At 38.2% G+C, this 19,036-nt stretch overlaps 1 protein-coding gene across 2 annotated transcripts in view; it reads right to left on the reverse strand.

Moving 5' to 3' along the window:
• JAG2 (jagged canonical Notch ligand 2) overlaps positions 1 to 19,036 on the reverse strand; it is a 73,002-nt gene that overhangs the window by 28,796 nt on the left and 25,170 nt on the right. The window contains exons 3-5 of one of the 2 annotated variants that reach the window (XM_049828825.1): positions 16,487 to 16,541; positions 9,314 to 9,568; positions 8,213 to 8,273 (exon numbers count right to left, since the gene is read on the reverse strand). In XM_049828825.1, coding sequence (XP_049684782.1) covers positions 8,213 to 8,273; positions 9,314 to 9,568; positions 16,487 to 16,541 — 371 coding nt within the window. The remainder of the gene's footprint in view (positions 1 to 8,212; positions 8,274 to 9,313; positions 9,569 to 16,486; positions 16,542 to 19,036) is intronic. The other variant, XM_049828826.1, reaches the window with a different exon arrangement.

A 19,036-nucleotide genomic window follows, 5' to 3' on the forward strand; every position in this document is an offset into this window, starting at 1 on the left:
TCCTAAATTTTTCACATCTGACTAAAGAAAGCCAAATTTAGAGAATTCATAAGGATTCCCATTGTTCAACAGACAAAGAAAATTCTTATTGGAATCAAGATTCTACTTCCTTTGTCCTTCCCCTCTGCTGACTTCATGGGCTCTAACTCATCTTTACAACCAAACACACGCAAAACAGAATCAGAGATGGCTTAATCTTAGCCCTTGCTGGGTTATTAGCAGTACAAAAGAAGCTACTATAAATAGATTGTTACAGTTTAGTAACTTCCGGATGGAAGGCTGAAGTACAGGCATCTGCTCCCAGACCAAAGTGTCCCTTCAGGTCAGGATTAACGCAGAGAGAGTGCAATAGGAATAGAAGAACAATTGCTAGTTATCTTGAAACCAAGAACTTGAGGAAAGATCCCGATAATTCTACAGACATGCTTCACAGCTTCCATTTTCCCTAGATCAGAGTCTGGTGGCAACACAAAATGAGAATTTAAATACAAGGCTGGAGGAAGGGGAGGTGGCAGGAGTTAGCATTAGCAAAGCTTCTAGATAACATTTCAGTCTTGAGATTAGGGAAACTGCAACTGTGCAGGAAAAATACTGTTGTCATTAACAAGTAGATAAAGCCACAGTGGTTCAACTCATAGTGTATACTTGGTTACAGTAAGACAGTGGGGCTTCAAACAGATGAATTCCAGGATAAGGAGGAAAGACTTTCTACGGTAAATCTCAATGTGTTTAAAGTAATAAATTTAGTATCAAGGAATCATACAGAAGCACCCGTCACTACATACAGTTCAAAGATACATATGTACTCCGAGGCTGCAATAGGGGGAAGTGGGGAAAGGAGAAATAGAAGATTTGAGGGTTTTGCTATTTTCCTGGTGCTATTAAAAAAGCTAAACTGGTCAAGTTCAATAAAATAGAGATTTTTCTATAGAACTGTACTTTCCCTATATTATTCTGAAACAGTTATAATTAAGTAAAAAGCTGATACTCATCTTTGCTTTCCTCTGAGGAGGTTTGTGTTATAATTATTTAGTGAAAGCTAGGTTGAAATTGAGCATTTCCAAACCAGATGACACAAGGTGTTCAAAAGATCCCATGTTGCTGTATGTAAACAGATACATTATTTGTGAGGATAAGGCCCTGAGCAATCTGGTCAAACTAGACCTCCTTTAGGCAGGAGGTGGAACTAGATGATCCTGGAGATTCTTTCCAAACTCCATGATTTTATGGTAAATCCTACAACAGCAGTTATGGAAGTGATGTGGAAAGGCAAAGAGATGTACCCAGATCCTGATGGTCTGTAAACCATGGTCCCTCAGGACTTCACATGATTAGCTCCTCCTTAACCAAAGGGAAGACACCTGTTACATAGCAAAAAGTTAGCATGCTCTCAACAGTCAACTTTAACTCAGCTGTTTCATACTACCTTCACACATGGTGTATTCTCCTGGTTCAATCCCTTCTAGTTAATTGAGAGTCCTGAACTTTCTGCACAGAAAGTTCAGCTGAGAAATTTCATATTGCAGGTCTCATTGAATCACTAATCTACTCTAGTTAACCTTATCAGAAGGCTCATAATACACAAGAATGAGAGGATACCCAAATAAATTCTGTTCTATGCCTAGCTACAGAGTTTTGTCAGCACTTCATGCATAAATACACCTAAACCACCAATGCGAAGGAAATCAAAACTAAACTACTCTGAAGTCTAGATCAGAATATGGGGTGTAAAAATAAATTAAAAAAATCCTAGGGAGGATGTAGGCAATGTGGTATAAGCCTTTAATTACCACAGGTTATACCTTACTAGTATATTACACATCCTACAAAGGCTGAAGTGACGATCACATTTACACATCATTTTTTAAGCAGGCTTTTTGGAGGGAGCTTCTCCCACTCATATTTCAAGTGGAAACTGTGGCCAAAACACTAAACACAGGAAAACGAAGCAAAACAGTGACATTAAGAGCAGAAGCAAAATGCATCATTCAGGGGTGGGGGAGAAATAACCCTCTTAAATGGAAAACCACTGAATTTTCTAATGACGTGAACAGGATGGCGTTGCATAGGCCAGAACAATAGCTTTATATTAGTTATTTACTTAAAATAACTATAAGAAAGTCTGTTTAATCTTTTAAGAGATTAATTGTTGCATAGCAGGCAGCAATATGGTCTAGCTGTTAGATCCTACAATCCTGAGCCTCCAGATTCAATGTTATAGCTAGTATGGTACTCACTCCCTAAGATTTGTCACAGAAATGCTTTCTCCACTTTCCTACCTTTGAAATAGTCATGATAATTTTGTGACTAGGGAAGGAAGAGATGCTCGTTAATGAACTCAAATAATTTAATTACCTGAAAGCTTGTCAACTTTTCCTCTCACCCCAAGCATTCTTATTAGACCAAAAGATACAAACCTTTCACTACAAACTTTTTTCTCCTCTAATAAAGTTATTGAAAGCTAATATTCTCATTCCAGTACTTTGAGTTTTGTGAAGGAGCTGATAGAGAGGATGGCTCAAAATTGTTTAGCCAGAACATAATGAGCAAGCATCCCTCAGTTAACTTGCAGTAAGTGGCTCTAAGGGTGTGTCTATATTTGCATTAGTTCACACCAGGAGCACTCTTTTTAAGTGAGCTGCCTGACTATTCCTGTTGATGGTGTGTTGGTTCACATCACAGAGTTGTTTTGGAACAAAGGAACTGGATTCCTTTTAGGTTAAACTAAGGTAATGTAAAAACACTGTATGCCAGGAGCACACCTAAGGTGTTGCAGCTGCAGACAGGCATTTAGTCCACAAGAACAGACTAGAGCTAGTCTAAAATTAAAAAACCTGAAGTGTTTTTAGTATGAATATTGGGTTCTTAACACTGCTTTGATCTACTGTTCCAATTTGTCTGCACTACCTACTATTGTAGATACAAGTTAAAGCACTACATATTTTTACTTACTGTACACCACCTGCTCACATTCTCCTGGAAGCAGCGTCCACCTTTAGGATATATTCTGTGCCTTACTACCCACTAACCATCCAAGGAAGCCAGTGCAGGGCATGCAACGGTTCCTTGACCAATAAAGAAATAAAACATGGGATTCTTTTTTGTCTAAATTAATATGTCTACTTGGGAAATACTTGCCAACAATCCCAGAAGGCTCACCACTAGGACATGAAAAACAATAATAAAAGCATACTGGTTATGATAACAGGCAAGAGAACTTGTATGATGAGACACACAGCAACTATAATAATTTTACAAGTTCTTTGAAACTTGAAGTTGTCATACAGTATCTTGTATCAAAGAGGAAACAGGAGAAGATGTCCAGGTACTGGTACCAAGTGCATTCCTGCAGGGCCAAACAACAGCCCTACACTCTTTAGGGACCATAGCTAGTCCAAGATTGCAGGAATTGAAATGGTCAGATGACATGGCAGCTAGCATACTGCTCAAGACTTTCTAGTTTACTGTTCAGAGCAGCTTTTGAGATTTCTCATAATTCCAATTGTGGAATAATTGTGGAAGGAAGCCATATAATTTAGATCTGGATGATCTAGCTAGTATGGAAGTTCTCCATCTATTACTGTCACCCACTTTCAGAAGCAGGTATTGTATTTCCTTCTTTTTTCAGTCCTCTACAATGTTTTGTTAGTCCTCTACAGTCTTTCAGTAACAACCTGTTTTGAAATGCCTCACCAGATCCCCTTGTACTCAAGAATGAGTTTACAAGAATCCAGCTGCCTTTTTTTTCCCCCCCCTCTAATTTTAGGCAGAGTTCCCCAATGCTGATGTTAACCATGTTATCCACCCAACTGTCATGAAAACATAAATAAGACATTAAGTGATACTGGTAGGCCTCCTACTGAAAAGGACAGGAAGACTATGCAAGCCTTTAACATTTAACAAAGGATTTCTACAACACTACTACACCCCCAACACTCCAGGTAGTGGTAGCTCCTTTTGCAACTCAAGCATTTGTTCCTGCATCTCTGTGAAGAAAGCATTGAATAATAGTTGAGCAGGTTACAGCCCTTATAGGGACAGATTAAAGGAGCAAAACCACTTGGGAGAGGCCTACAGCATTTGCAGGCACTGCTGGACACAAGAAATCAGTGTTCCAAGCAGGGCTGAAATGGAATACAAGGACTACCAAAAGGCACGGCACTGGACATAAAGTTTGAGAAATCTGTTTCAACAGGACAAACATAAGATACATGATTAAATAAAAACAAACAAACAAAAAAATCACCAACACCGTAAAATCAAAATTTTGTCACATATAGTTCAAAAGCAGTTCTAGAGTAAGACAGTTCAAAGCACGTGGATTAAACAATTAATTTACTTTTAAAACTTTTAAACTGTATGCTTGCTTTGTTCAGCTTGCACAACTTCACATTACAGTACTATTAACAATCCCATTTCTAATTCATTTCAGTTAGTGTACACATTCTAAAGAAATCTTTGTATCACAGTTGTGTGAAGTAAGGTTTGCATTTCCCAGGACATAACCGAGGTCCTACCATGGCTCAAGAAGCTGAACACAAGCTGAGCAGTGTTAGGGATTTGACCTCTTTTGTTTTGCTTTGGAAGAGAAATTTAAACATTCAAAGGCAACAGGAAGCCTACAAAGACTTCTGAAAATACCATCATCCTGGCAGGAATATGACAATGTAGGCCAGATAGGATTGAGCCTAAACCAGTTATAAGCCATTAGATCCCATTCTTCTCTAGACAGTTTAATGGAATTTAACAAAGTACTTCAAATGATGCAAAAACATACAGAAGGCACCAATCATCATGGCTTGGCAATGTTGCTTCTTTGACAATCCTTCCTACTACTTAGGGCTGGTGAAGTGAGTCAAGACCACCATTTGGTCTGCCACTGCAGGCAAAAAAAAACAAACCCACAACATTACAGTGACCAAACACTTTGAGTCTTGATACAGATAAAGGTTGGGTTTGGGTTTTTTTGTTTTGTTTTGTTACTTTAAGATTGCAATTTCCCATCCTTGCAAGATTCAGCTAAGTTGCTTTTGTTTTCCTCAAGGAAGTATTTTTGCTCATTATTCAGTAATTTTTTTATTTTTGCTGAACTGCCTCCACAATGACAAAAACTTATCACCTGGACCCAGCCATACCACAAAATTGTTTCCTATGTCAGGTCATTTGAGACATCAGGTCATCCCCTACTTAATTTCCATCCATGAAAGTTCAACAAAAGAAATGGCAAACTTAAAACCACCCTAACTTCCTCAAAACAATGGTTACATGAATTTGCCCAACAGACAATGCACAGTTACAGCTGATGGCATATCCTTTATTAACAGTCTGCAGTCATTTAGCTACTTTTAAGATCTGGTTTTGGTATAACATTTAATCCAAGAACAGCTCTAAATTACACTGGAACATCAAAGCACGGAGGGTAGGTCCTTTCTGTGAGAGTTACGCTGAAGCCTCAGAGCTATTGCTTAAGTTACCTGCATGTTCATGCAAGTTGAAGATGGAAAACGTTTTCCAACTTCTCTATTTATAAATGCCACCGCAGATTTTGGCAACCAAGTAGCTATTGGCATCAGCAGATTTCCATACATCTCACCCATGTTTTTCTCACATTTTCATTTTCTTTCTGAATTAGAAAAAAGACATTGTTTTCACCTGTTATATGACAGTGGCAAACTGTCCAAAAACCAGGATGAAGGAATCTAGATTATAATTCAATAGCACTAAACATAGCTGTTTCTTTTAAATAACAGCTTCCTTTACACTGCTGAAGATAAAGGTCATGCCTGTAAGCCTTGCTTATTTTTAGTTCAGCATCCTTTTTCTACAGAAAGTATTACCCATTTGGGTTAAAAGCAACATTTGTAATATAACCTAATAACTATTACAGAATACAAGTTAAAGATACCTATGTGAACAAGCTCAAGCTACCAAATCACATTTAAAGAGGTAGCTGAGAACCTTCTGCAATACTGCAAATAGAGTGGCCAGACATAGAAAGGCCATTGTTTTCCTTCAACCTGCTGATCACAGATCTATTGCTTCAGCAAATAGGCATTAAGAAAGAAGGCAGATGGCATACAATCCATCTGAAACATTAAGTCCCTTATTCCTTCCCCTGGGTACTTTCTTTCAGGTGAGAGAATCCATCTAACAAAATAGTGAGATTTCTGGTCAGAGTCCTTCAATAGACTCAGTGTTATTTTTGTGAGCTTTGTTTAGCTGGGCAGGTTAGAAGGGGGCACCTAGACTTACAACACTAGATGCTTCTTCATGCCAGTGACATGCTGAGAGGACAGGCTTTGCTTGTATGAGACTACTTATTGACAGACACCTTAAAAAATAAAAGGTACCATAGCCACCCAGCCCCCCCATCTTCAAAGGTTTTGTATTCCCTTCTTTAAACCTTCTTCCTCCTCTCCAACTTCTGTCTTCCCAGACACAGTTGGTATGAGAAAAATGAAAGCGAAGAAGGAAACTGCACCACCCCCTCTCACCTCCCCCCAAAGGGTACTGTTTTGCATTTGCTTAAACCTGTTGCTTTTCCACCTTTATTCAAAGGCTCCTTGCATTCGAAAAGCAAACATTCACACTCCTTTGATACCTACAGGACTCCAGAAACCCTTATATGAATCAAAATTCACTAGAGTAGGTTCTCAAGGGGAAAAATGTGTTCTTGGAAGGCTCAAGGAAAGGATTACTTCTTAGGCAGAAGTGATACTGGCCCAGCTCTCAACCACAATCTCTATTTGTAACCTAAAAAAAAAAATATAATCACCAACAGCAGTAGGGCCACACAATACTTGAAATCACAAGCAAAATATTTTATGATATGAAAAGATCACAAAAAAACACTAAATAGAAATATTCTTTCCTACAAAAAGGAGGCCATAGTTTAAATATCTGCCTTGAAAAACATCTTTTAAGGGCAGTTTTATAGCTCTTCAGAAGTGAAACTGCAAATGCACTCAAGTGCTGCACTTCATACACTGGAATTTACAGTTTCCAGTCAGATTTGAGAGCTACAACACACCAAATTTTCTACAAGACAGCAGCATCTGATGGAAGTTTCAGGAACTAAGAAACCACTCTGCGGTGCAATAATTTAAGACTTACTTTGTTATCTACCATACCCCACTGTCAGAAACTTCAGGGTCTCCAGCAGGGTGGGACTTGTTTGCACGTCAGCTCAGAAACTGGCACTTCAACCCCAGCTTAGCTCTAAGCCTAAGCTAAGTGACCTGCACCTTATTTCTGCCACTTCTGTGATGGCTAGTTACTAGTAGGAGGATGAAGCAGAATTGCCTTAAACTATCACAGCTTGCCACAAATGGTACTTGTCAGTTCTCGGGGAACAGGCTTCTGGCAGCCAGTTCAGTTCCACATCATTCCAAGCAAGCAGATTCACTACAGCTTACAAAGGAATCACTGCATAAATCTACTCTTGCAACAATGCATACAACTCTGACCACAAAAGAAACTCAAGAACTTACAGCATCCCAAACTTGCAAGTAGACCTGTCCTATTTAGCCAGTGTAAAAATAACACCCATTTCCCCCTGACCTACTATGTTGGATGCCTGAACTCCTACATGGAAACAATCAACTCCTTTTGCTATCGCAGAGCCTACTTAGGCTTCATCACCAAGTTAAGGGAACATTTCAGACACTGTTCTCTTGAATTTAGGGTCAAAAACCACATTCACCTGGGGTAGAAAGTTTCGGTTGGGGTTGCTACTGTATCTCCATTGCCACCAAAAACCCCTTTTTTCTTAGAAAAGCTAAGTCTACTATATTTTGGTCATCAAACATGTATATTGAGTGTTCTAGGACTGTGAGCATTTCCTAGTCATAACAGTCCAAAGAGAAAGTTCCCCTTTTTATTTGAGGGTAACAAATAGTACATAGAGATCAAAGCTCCTAAGGATTTTGAAAAGAAAAAAGATTATTCTCACTTGATAAAGGCATAGTTTTGGATTACATGAAGCAAATCTGTTCAGGCCTATATGTACAAAAAAATAGCATAGGATTGCAAAACAGTATGAAGTATATGCAGTTCTTACACATGTGAAATCTACTTCAAATCTATTTCCATCCATGTTCCTCTATAGAATTTTTTCCATTTTAAAGTAGACTTTTAAAAAGTAGCAATATACATGGAAAATGCTAGAAGAATCAGTACTTACAAAAAAAGATACTCAAGCATACAGACTTACTTGCATTCCCCAGGTGTACTGCAACCACCATGGAGCAAATTACATCCTTGTTTACATACAGCTGTAAATAGAAAAAGATTTAGGCATTAGTCTGGGCAGCTAGGTATCCATCAGTACAGCAGCAATCTGGAACTGTTCAGCTAGGGCTTCTGTCATTTAGCCTATATGTTTTTTGTGCAAAGCAGACTACCTTTTGCCATATTCCAACAGTTGTTGCTTCCAGCTAGCTATTTCACAAACCACAACCCCATTACAACTGTTTATGGAAAAAAAACCCCAAACCTTAAGATAAGTCCTTGAAAAAGTTCATATCGAATAGGTTTGCAGCAAGAGTGTCATCACTGAAATATTTATCAAATACAGTTATTTTTTAAACCTGGTATTAGACTGGCATTATGCTGGAAATCCCAAGCTTCAAAAGATACACATGACCTTGAGTAAGCCCTAAAAATGGTCTCCCTTGTCATTAACAAGGTTTTGCTGACAAGGAACAGAAAACAAAACCAAGAAGCCCTCAACAGAAATAAGAGTATGTCAAGTAATTTTAGCACTAATTACTCACCAAGACTGAAGGCAAAACGCAGAGATTTGATTGAGTGGTACATTAAAAAGGAGGACTGCACTTGAATTTCTCTTCATATTAAGAGGTATCAAAAAGCTTTCAGCTTTGCATACATTACACTTAAAACCTTTTCGTTTGCAAATAGTGTTACAAGGGTATTTTTACAGGATTAAAGTCTACAGTTATACTACTGATAACACTGTTCAATAAAATCTTACATTAACAGATGTGATACATCATTTTGTTTTGAAGTAACACCACTATTGAATAAAGTCAAATAGTAAAAAGATGTTTGACTAGTTCGAATCCTGAATTTGTTGTGTAGACCCCATAGCACACACCAGAAGCAACACTGTATCCTGCACTAGGCTCCACTCTTCAATAAAGGATGTTTTTTTCAAAGACTTGTATTCAAAGGACAAAGTCTGTATGTGTTAAAATTAACATGCTACAGCCCCGACACTACAGAAACCTCTCCTGCAGTTTATACTTAACATATATACACTAGAGCTAATCTAAAATGAAGCACACAGTACTACCTTGTTTACATTCTTCTCCCATCCAACCTTCCATGCAGGCTTTGTTTCCATTTTGATCACACGTGTAGTGACCAACAAAGTCATCTCGAGGACCACAAAATTTATTGCACAGAGCACTGTAGTAATTTTCATCACACTTCACTCTTATTTGTACTTCAAAATGGGCAACAGGACCATTAAATTGTAGTGTCTTCCACCGATCTTCCGGGTTGATCATGCCAGCATGTGCCACTCGTTCTATTAACAAGTCTTCACCTTTTTAAAAAAAGGTAAATTCAACAGGCAATAAGTTCGATAGCACACAAGAGCATATAAATTCAAATCAAAAGTATTTAACTGGTTAAGAGAAAACCTGGTAAAGAAAATGTTAAGATGATAAAGATCTACTGTATAACTGAATTTTCCTTTGCCTTGCAAAGTTCATTACAGGAAGGCCAATTTAAAAAAGTGTCCCAAAGGAAATATTAAAAACCCCTGGAACATAATCCATAGGAAATAGCTTATTTTCCAAGGCAGCCAAACATACCACACCCACACGCTGACAACTAGCAGCTTTATCTTGATCTGAGGCTCTTTTTGGCTCCTTTCTGTTCTTATAAAATTGCAAAATCTGCATAACCTAGTAGCTGAGATATTAAAGTTCTATAGTGCAAGTTTAATTTTAGAAATAAAGCAAAACATAGTATACTCAATTTGCTGCAAAATTACTAAGCAATCATAAACACTCTGGTAGGCTTGCATTATGTACATAAACTAACTTGTTTCCATTTTATCATTCTCTCTACAGTAAAGGAAAATTATCTTTAACAAGCATTTCATAGAACACGGTGTAGCTAGTATTTGACATTTTGAGAAGAAATATACAAGTGAACCCAGGATTGTCAAGGGGCCATTCTCAACCCTGTATCCTACTTATCCTTATCCCCAGTGGAACTACCGATAATTGTGATCACTGTTGCAATATACTCTATAAGGATCCTGCCTTGCCCTCAGAGAAAGCAGCAGCACTGCTACTGCCAGGTTTCATTAACTGAGACCAAATGTGCACAAAGTATTATCTATCACATGGGACAAGAGGATTCCAGGATATAAGATTATGGAACTGCCAACACAAAGTATTTTCATTTTTATGAATATCCATTTTGTATTTTTATCCATTTGATTCTTGGTATAGAAGCTTCAGTACTAGGAGTTGAGACAATTATAGTCAGTACAGTGAAATTATACGATTGCTTCAGTAAATGTTAAGAATAAGCAAAGCACAGTAAGGGTAAAGATAGACAGCGAGTAACCCCAGTAATAAGAATTTTCAAATGTTTTCACTATTCAGATCTGGTAACATCCTACTGCAAGAATTTTTCTAGGTGACTCTGCAAGCTGTAGCTGGAACTCCAAGCACTATTTAAGGACAAGAAAAAGGTACACAAGCTCCACTTTTATACATGAATTTCACACCCATTTATGAAATAGCGATAATATTGCCAGCTCAGAGCTTCAGAGTCTATCTTCTTTAAATAATAAAGATAGTTTAAAATTCATGTTGAAAGAAATGAGGAACCAAAAACTTGCACAAGGCAAGAGGCTGCAATGGTAGCGAGATAAAGTCTAAACTTCAGATTATTAATAATATAAAACACACCAAGCTGGGAGCAAGCAATACTAAACTATCTTTTTTCAGCAAAGGCATTTCACCTACTTTCTTTCTAGAAGTCATTAACCTAATCTATTTAGAAGATAAAACCAAATGAGTGACTGTTTCTCACCTAGGAGGTTATTGACAGCATAGAAGTATCTTGTGCATCTGTTAACAAAACTGCACTTCCTCCTCAGTGTGTAAAAGGACTCAAGCAACAGTTTTCAGTCACTCCAACATTAAAGGAAAAGGGAAGCTACAGAAGTAGTGGGCCCTGCAATGTATTTTTGTTACCTTAACATCTTTTTTCAAGCTTGCTTCTACCATAAAATCTTTCCCCTTAAAATTAAAGAATATTGAACTTTAAAAAAAAAGCTGTTTTAATCAAGCATTGAGAGGTTCTCCAATTTTCAAGAACTCAAAGTATCTCTCTGCTTTAATATTAAAAGTGGTATTGCCATGTATAGGCTACAATTCATGCTTACCTGGACTAGTCTGCATAAAACATTTTATGGCTAGACAAGACACACTGATGTCTATCCCTGTTCTTTAACTCTCTAAATCCTGCATGTGAATTCCTCTGTCATCCAGCAGCACATGGTCAGTGGCAGAGTGGACAAGAAACATGCAAGCTAGAAAAGGCTGCCTGCATTTTATTTTTGACTGAACAGGATATCTATCATACCACCAGCCACCATTAAAAGCTTCATGATTAGATTCAACATCCTTTTATAATCATCTTCTTCTCTAATGACTATTGATCTGAAAAACTGTAAAGGAAAAATGCTGAATCATTGAATGGTCTAAGAATTTGAACAAATAGCAAATAGGCATTATAGAGCTATTTTCCAGCTATCAGCAACACAGGCTCATTAAAAATGGCTGCAACAGCCACTGCTATGAAACTGTTTTCTCAAAGTGCATCAGATGGACTGAAGAACAGGTCCCAAGATTAAAGGAGTGACTTATATAATAAAAAGCTTATCAAGCATCTTCAGGCTAATGCAGATTCAGGCTCAGTTAAACAACTGGAACAAGCATTACAGCCATTGCAAATATACCTATGCAGAACAGTCCTCTTGATACCTGGGGTCAAGAACAGGGGAAATAACCCATTAGTTCCTTTTTTTTTTTTTTTTGAACACTCAAGCTTTATCTTCACAAACTCCTCTGAAAAAGAATGTATTCTGAGTCTTAAGAACTTTTCCTCTAGCTTATATCAGCAAAAGTAGGGCTTAACAGCCTAAATAAGCAAGCCAAATAATTTACCCTGAACCACAAAAGGCATCAGGAAATCAACTCCAAAACATTTAGTTTCTAATGCTAAATTCTTAAATACCAGAGTAAGTATGAGAATTCTGCTTTACTTCAAATTTAAAACTGATCCCAAATAGAATGTGCATCTTCCAAAGAGATCTGTAATTGCAGGGAGGAACATGTCTGTCGAGGTTCCTCCTTCCTCCCCCACAATGCCAAAGTGTTTCTGAAGATATTCAGTCTCACGTTTAACCGTTCTAATGAGACAAGTTTGCTCCCTGCATCTGGTTTACCATTAAAATTCCCCTTAGGAACTCACACAAGTTACCTTTAGCCCTCAGTAAAGGCAAAGAGCTGCGTAACTGCATTTGTCTGGCTATTAGTCAAAAAAGCAGCATACACTACTAGAACCTCCTCCCTCCAATACACCTCAGAAGCAATAAGGCTTCTCTTCCTTGATGACTAAGAGGTTTTCTACAAGCCTCTCTAGAAAAGCAGATAGTGAAACAGACATTTGCATAAAAGGACATAATGGCTAAAAGGTGGTTCTTTAATTAATGTTCCCAAAGCATCTGATTTTTGGAAGAGAAAGCCTCATCTGAAGAGTATCTAACTGTGCAATCAGGAACCATCACTGCACTTAAATAAGAACACTGCTCATCAACACCCTAACTTTTAGCAGAGGTCAGACATTCCCAACAAGCCAGTCACAGGGCAATACAAAAAGTGATGCTGGTAGCTGTTTGCAAGGAAACACACACAGTAGTGTATGGACTTCATGCCCAAAGGAACAGGAGGTGCCCAGCTCAGGAAGCACATTCTCTTCAGCATTTTTCAAGCAACCATTTCAAAAAGCTATAAGGACAGATTAGTCTCCTACAGACTAACATGAAAGAGGAAGGCAACCACTGTATCCCTGCGGTAGACATGTAGTCAAATGGAAAGTTACTTTACACATGAAGATGCCAACTTGCTTCATAATGGCAGCACCGGGCTAGGTGTTGCCAAGACTTCTGCTATATAACTAAAAGTTTGCCAAGTCAAATCACTTACCTGGAAAGCAGTTAACTGCTGTGACAGATGACAGAGAACAGGCCCTTTACAGTGACTTTGTATCTAAGGCAGTTTCCTCTCCCCCTCCTCCACTCTCCCAAAGCAAACAAGCCGTAACACTATACTGCCACAAGCTACCCTCCGAGCCAACCCTGCTGCACAGAGGAGGAAAAAAAGCACAGGAGTAGTTCATGAATCAGTGTCTGAAAGCCCCTTAGAATTTGTAGTTCGAGGTAAGTATTGGGGAAACACTTGCCCTACCAGATTTGTTCTTGAGATGGTACTTCACAGATCTGCTCTGAGCACCCTTCTCTTGCTTTCGATGTGTGCAAGGAAAAATATAGGATGCTAAGACATAGAGGGGAGGATGAATAACAGCTGTTCTAAATCTTCAAGTTCTTCACTGGAACCCCCTCTTTCCAGGTTTGGGGGTTTTTTGTTTGTTGGTTTTTTTAGGCTTTTTTGGGGCTGGTGTTGTTTTTTGTTATTGTGTTGGGGTTTGTGTTTTTTTTAAATACCCACTTGAAAGTCCAAGCTGGAACACAGGACCTGCATTTAACTTTCAGCCTTACTCATACCCATTAAAGGAAAGCAAAACCTGACTTTGGAACCAATTAATCAGCTTATAAACAGACTCTTGCAATTACTTTGATTAATCTATCTTACAGTAGCAACAGAAGACACATGTAACCTGATCCAGAGATCAGCGTAGTGTTCAGGATATGTTAGGGAGTTCAGCTTTCCACAGATAACTCTGTTCACCCCTCCAGGATGCAGATATTGTTCGTCTTTTCTCTGGAGGAGTTGCCATATTCCCTTTCCTATTCTCTTAGATATGAATTTTTACTGATTTTTCCCTGTTAGGCAGTTCAGTACATCTTGCAGAAATACAAGGTAAGTAGTGTCTTTGCATCTTGACAGATTCACAAAGGCAAAACCTGCTGGAGGACTCCCTGCCAAGACCACTCAAAAAAAAAAAAAAACAAACCCCAAAAAACCAAAAGAAACCCCCACACCCACAAAAACCAACCACAAATGAAAAACTTCAGCATTAAGAATTCTTCCTAGGAATCTAACATGCAAGTCTAAATTGAAGCATGGCAAAGCAACAGGTCTGTATCATGGAATCAGTAAACAGACTACTGAAACATTTAACCAAGACAAGCGTTTAGCTAAGTCTTCTGCCAAATTACAGGCCAAGAAAGCCTTCCTAAATTCACATGACAAGCCTTCTAGGTTTCAGATGCAATACAACTTAACAGCATCTCTCTGGCAGCCTATATTAAAGGGAAGTTCAACTTCCATTAGCAGTTTCTCATGAGAGCTAAGTTGTCATCTGACACATACAGACTCCTGGAGTTCATGGAAACTTAAATTAAGGAGATGGCCCACCAGCCCTCCAGAAGACACTATATATCCTGTTGGTCTGAAGTTCAAGGAAAAAAGTTACATCAATGCAAGTAAACAGATTTGTTACAGCATGTTAAAAAACTAAAAAGCTAAGAAAGACTTAACAGAAATCTAAAGTGATTGTCCCCTTACCAAGTGTATTTAAAAAGAAACGTTGAGTTTTAAAGCTACAGGTTTGCAGAACAATTCTGCAGATTCTAAGACATAAACATAGCAAGTTACAAGACCATTATTTGTTAAGTAGCTTATTAAAAAACAAAATTCAGAAGTTAAATGGATACAGATCTGTTTTGCAGGATAGGCTCTTCATGTTCACTCCCTTCTATACCATCTCATGAGTTAATCTGCTATCTAGAGCTGGGGCATGAATATTCCACTAATTGCTGTACTAGCTGCCTCTAAGTAAATTATTCCCAAGCTGGAAACTATTTAAAGGAATTAACTTCATGTAATACTTTTTGAACAAAGCATTCAAAAGGTTGCCTCCAATCTGTTGCTATGTAGGATATCTAAATTTATTCAAGATTCAGGCTTACACTGCTCAGCACAAGAGATCTCATTTTGAATACCATGTCCAGCTTTGGGAAGAGCCCTTCAAGAAGGCTGTGGACCAACTGAAGGGTTGCAGCAACATGAATTAGCAGAGATCTAAAGAAAACATACCTATTAGAAAAGGTTAAAGGAGCTGTTAAACAAGACACAAGAAGCTTAATCTAACAGAGGGTGGGCTCAGGAACAAACTACAAACTCATCATTACTTTGTCACTGGAGACAGAGTATGTTAGAAAAATCTCTAATTTAGGAATGTCCGTCAGGAAAATGGAGATGGGACTGATCCCAATCTTCAAGGAAAAGGACCTTGAAACTCCTAACACAGCCTTAAATTCAATTGAACTTTGCCAATTTTTTATGCTTGATGCATCTTGATAAGGATGGTCAGTGAAGCAGCACAGAATGGAACCTATAATTAGAAACTGATGATGATTTGGGACATAAACCTTTGCCATCTTAATGTTCAAACACTTTCTTCTCTATATTGATCCAAGCTAAGGTTAAATAGTCCATAATTAACCATACAAAACGTTAAAGTCTGAAGTTCACTTAACACATAGCCAAAAGCATCGATTATTTTAAGACATGTTTGTAAGCCATTACCAAAGAGTAGGTTCAAGCTGGAGTCCTACTTCAGCAACAATATGGCAACCAACACCTTCACAAGATTTTTAAGTATTTATACAATAATCTTGCTTTTCCTTCAGATCAATAGCTCTGCTCTGATACTGACCATTACCATTTACAGACCAGAAATGCAAGGTAACTTTCAGTACTTGAGGAGAAACAAACACAGAAGGAATCATACCATGACTTAAAACACCTTCATCCAAAACATCAAGCATGGTTTCTTTATGGGGAGCAAGAATGCTTATTTGTTTACCTGATAATGTAAACTGTTGCACAACATGGTTATGGGTAAACTGAGGAGAATTTAAAGTGCAACTCTACAACACAATTTTCTTTTTTTTTAAAAAAGGGCCTACCATGATTTTTAAACATTTTTTAAAGCTAATAATTAAGTCATGTATTACAACCTTCACTTACTACTGTCCATTCTTTTTCCTATCAGTAATAATTTTTCATAGTTCCTAACCCAACATTCACTGCTTGGATTTGTACATGCCCTTTATTTAGACAGCAGGTTTGCATTCAGACTCATTTGGAGGGATGGCTAATTGCAGCAGCATACCATTTCCCTCCTCCCCAAATCTGTGTACACATAGCAGAGAGTAAGTGAAAATTGCAAGTTTTACATAAATACTCACCACCTTTTGTATCATTATCCCAATCCCATGCTTCTATTATTAATGTGAATGATCTCTGAAAAGAAACAAGACACCAGTTAGATAGAATAAAATACTATCTGTTACACACCAGACACAAACAGTGATTTGCAATAAGCAGATACTGCTGTTACAAGAAAGCCGACTGAAAGCAGTTAAAAATTTCACTTCTCTGCTGTCATGTGAAAGCCCTTGAAGGCATCTTCTCAAAAGCATGAAATATAACAGCATTAAAAACTGTGGGGCAAAACATGCTAACAGCAAAACAAAAACATACCTCCCCCTCTCCCCCAACCAAGGACTGAATTATTCTTCTTCTCCTCCTACTGCATCTAATGCTCAGCTTTTCTTAGCCACAGAAATCCTTTTCAGAAGTAGCCCTAAAACATTTGAATGAAGTGAGGGGTTCTGAACCTTAGGAAACAGCTAGGATATTTAAGACTTAAGCAACTGAAGACCAAAAAAAGGAATAAAATCAGACCCATCCTTTAGGAAGCACATGAAAAATCAAGTCTATATAATAGATCTGTTTGCTGTTTTCTAGAAAAATGTATCTGAAGAAGAAACATACAAAAATCTACCCTGCATCTATCAAGAATTTAGACTTTTCTCATGAAAGGGGTAGTGTGAAAAAAGGACCTGCAAAAGACACGGCAGAAACATAATTGTTAAAGGAAGCGTACTTGGTACTATACTTCCCCATAAGGAAAGAGGAAAAGCATTATTTCAGACAGTTTTAAAATTATTTGGAAAAAACCATGAAGGCTTTAGTTCACTAAAGCTAGGCTTCAAGCATTTTACTTGGGATTATGACCAAATATACAGGATAGATGTTGATATTCAAAAACTAAACTTATTTAGGAAAAAGTTTCCTTACACATACATGTAATGTTTACCTGTTTTAACAAGAGTAGCTGTCAAACCCTTCAGCTTTGATAGTTTCCAACTTGTCCCAGTTAACACCAAGATTCTCACATACATTTAAAACCGAGGAAAAAACCTCCAACAACAGAAAGAGTTAGTGCAACACTATCCTAAAACCCTCATGTATATATCTTTGTCCTTAGAGGCAAGCCACACCAAAACCTGAAGCTCTTTAAATACAGCAGAGACAAGCTTTGTGCACAGAATTCACAGGCTAACAACCTATGAATTCACATGGACCTGGGGACATTCAGCCAAGAAATTAAGAGCACCATTTTAGGAAGAGGATTATGTAAGGATTCAGCTATCTTTCATAGAGTGCTTAGAACTATTTTACTATTACATCAAGAGATGTATATTTTTACTTTGAGAAAACCCATAAGTGCTTTGTATGCCACTCGCCTCCCCACCAAGGTGAGCTGATCATAACAATGAAATCTCCCCATTTTAGAACAGCAGCAGCAACAGATCAGTGCAGCACCCTAAGCAGAAGGGCTCTTTGCCTGAGGACCTTCATGACTGCAGCAAGGAATCAGTCTATTCAGAAGTGCACTTAACCGAGTGTGTATTTTTCTATTGCTTAGTTACGTTAACATGTAAACCACAAACTATGCCTTTGAAAAATGTCTGTCTTCTGTACTTTCAGCTTCAGATGTATGCTAGGGAAGGTGATATTCCATTATTACAGTCAAGGAAGGAGTGAAAAAGGAAGCTCAGCAGCAACTATACTGGACAGCATACTTGAGCTGGAACTGCCTTTAGAAAAGGCCAACTGATAGAGATCAGCTGAGAAAGCAAAGGCCTCTACTTCTAAGGTATGACAACATAGCACAACTCAACTCCACAAATTTTTTGAAAACAAATGTTAGTTGAGCATTTCAGTAGCTTCACCCTCCAACTCCCTGCTCTGCCCTGCCACCCCAATCTCAGCATTTACGGAAGCAGCATAGGATCCTACTGTATTCTGAAAACACTACCTGCCACCCCTCTCCTAAACTGCTACCTGAAAAATAAATGTAGAGCGAATCCTACCAGAAAATAGGTACTACATAGTATTGCTGTAACCTTATCTTCTGGCAACTGCAAGTCTCCTTTCTTTGCATCAAAATTAAGTGCTGACCTAGGCAGAATTCTGCAAATCAGTGCATGGCATGATCCAAAGCTTTGTTATCCACCTCTCCTGCTTTTAACAACTGATCTTCTAACATATCCCTCAGTTTTCCTGTGTTCCATTGATTTGTATTAGAAGTACAAAATTGTGCTCAAGTGCTTCCAGATGTCCACTTACTGATCTTATGAAAGTGCTGGTCTTTCCTACTGCAAATTGGCTGTTGCATCTGACTGCCCACACAGGCTAAGGCGGAAAAAAATTTAAGCTGGACTTGCTGTCTTAGGAAACAGATCAGTCAACTATGCCTTCCCGTCATTCCAATTGAAAACAGATTTGTATCTTTGCCTAGGATGCTAGGGAATTTTTGTCGATCAAGAGAGTTCCACACAATGCAGTGTTCCAGCATGCTCATGCTGGAAGGTATGAACGGGGATAAAGAAGCATTCTACCAATTTTAAGATGCTTAAAATAAGGAGCCCCATAGCTCCATGGTGGCA

This window comes from Accipiter gentilis, chromosome 25, assembly GCF_929443795.1.
Source record: "Accipiter gentilis chromosome 25, bAccGen1.1, whole genome shotgun sequence".
Lineage (NCBI taxonomy): Eukaryota > Metazoa > Chordata > Aves > Accipitriformes > Accipitridae > Astur > Astur gentilis.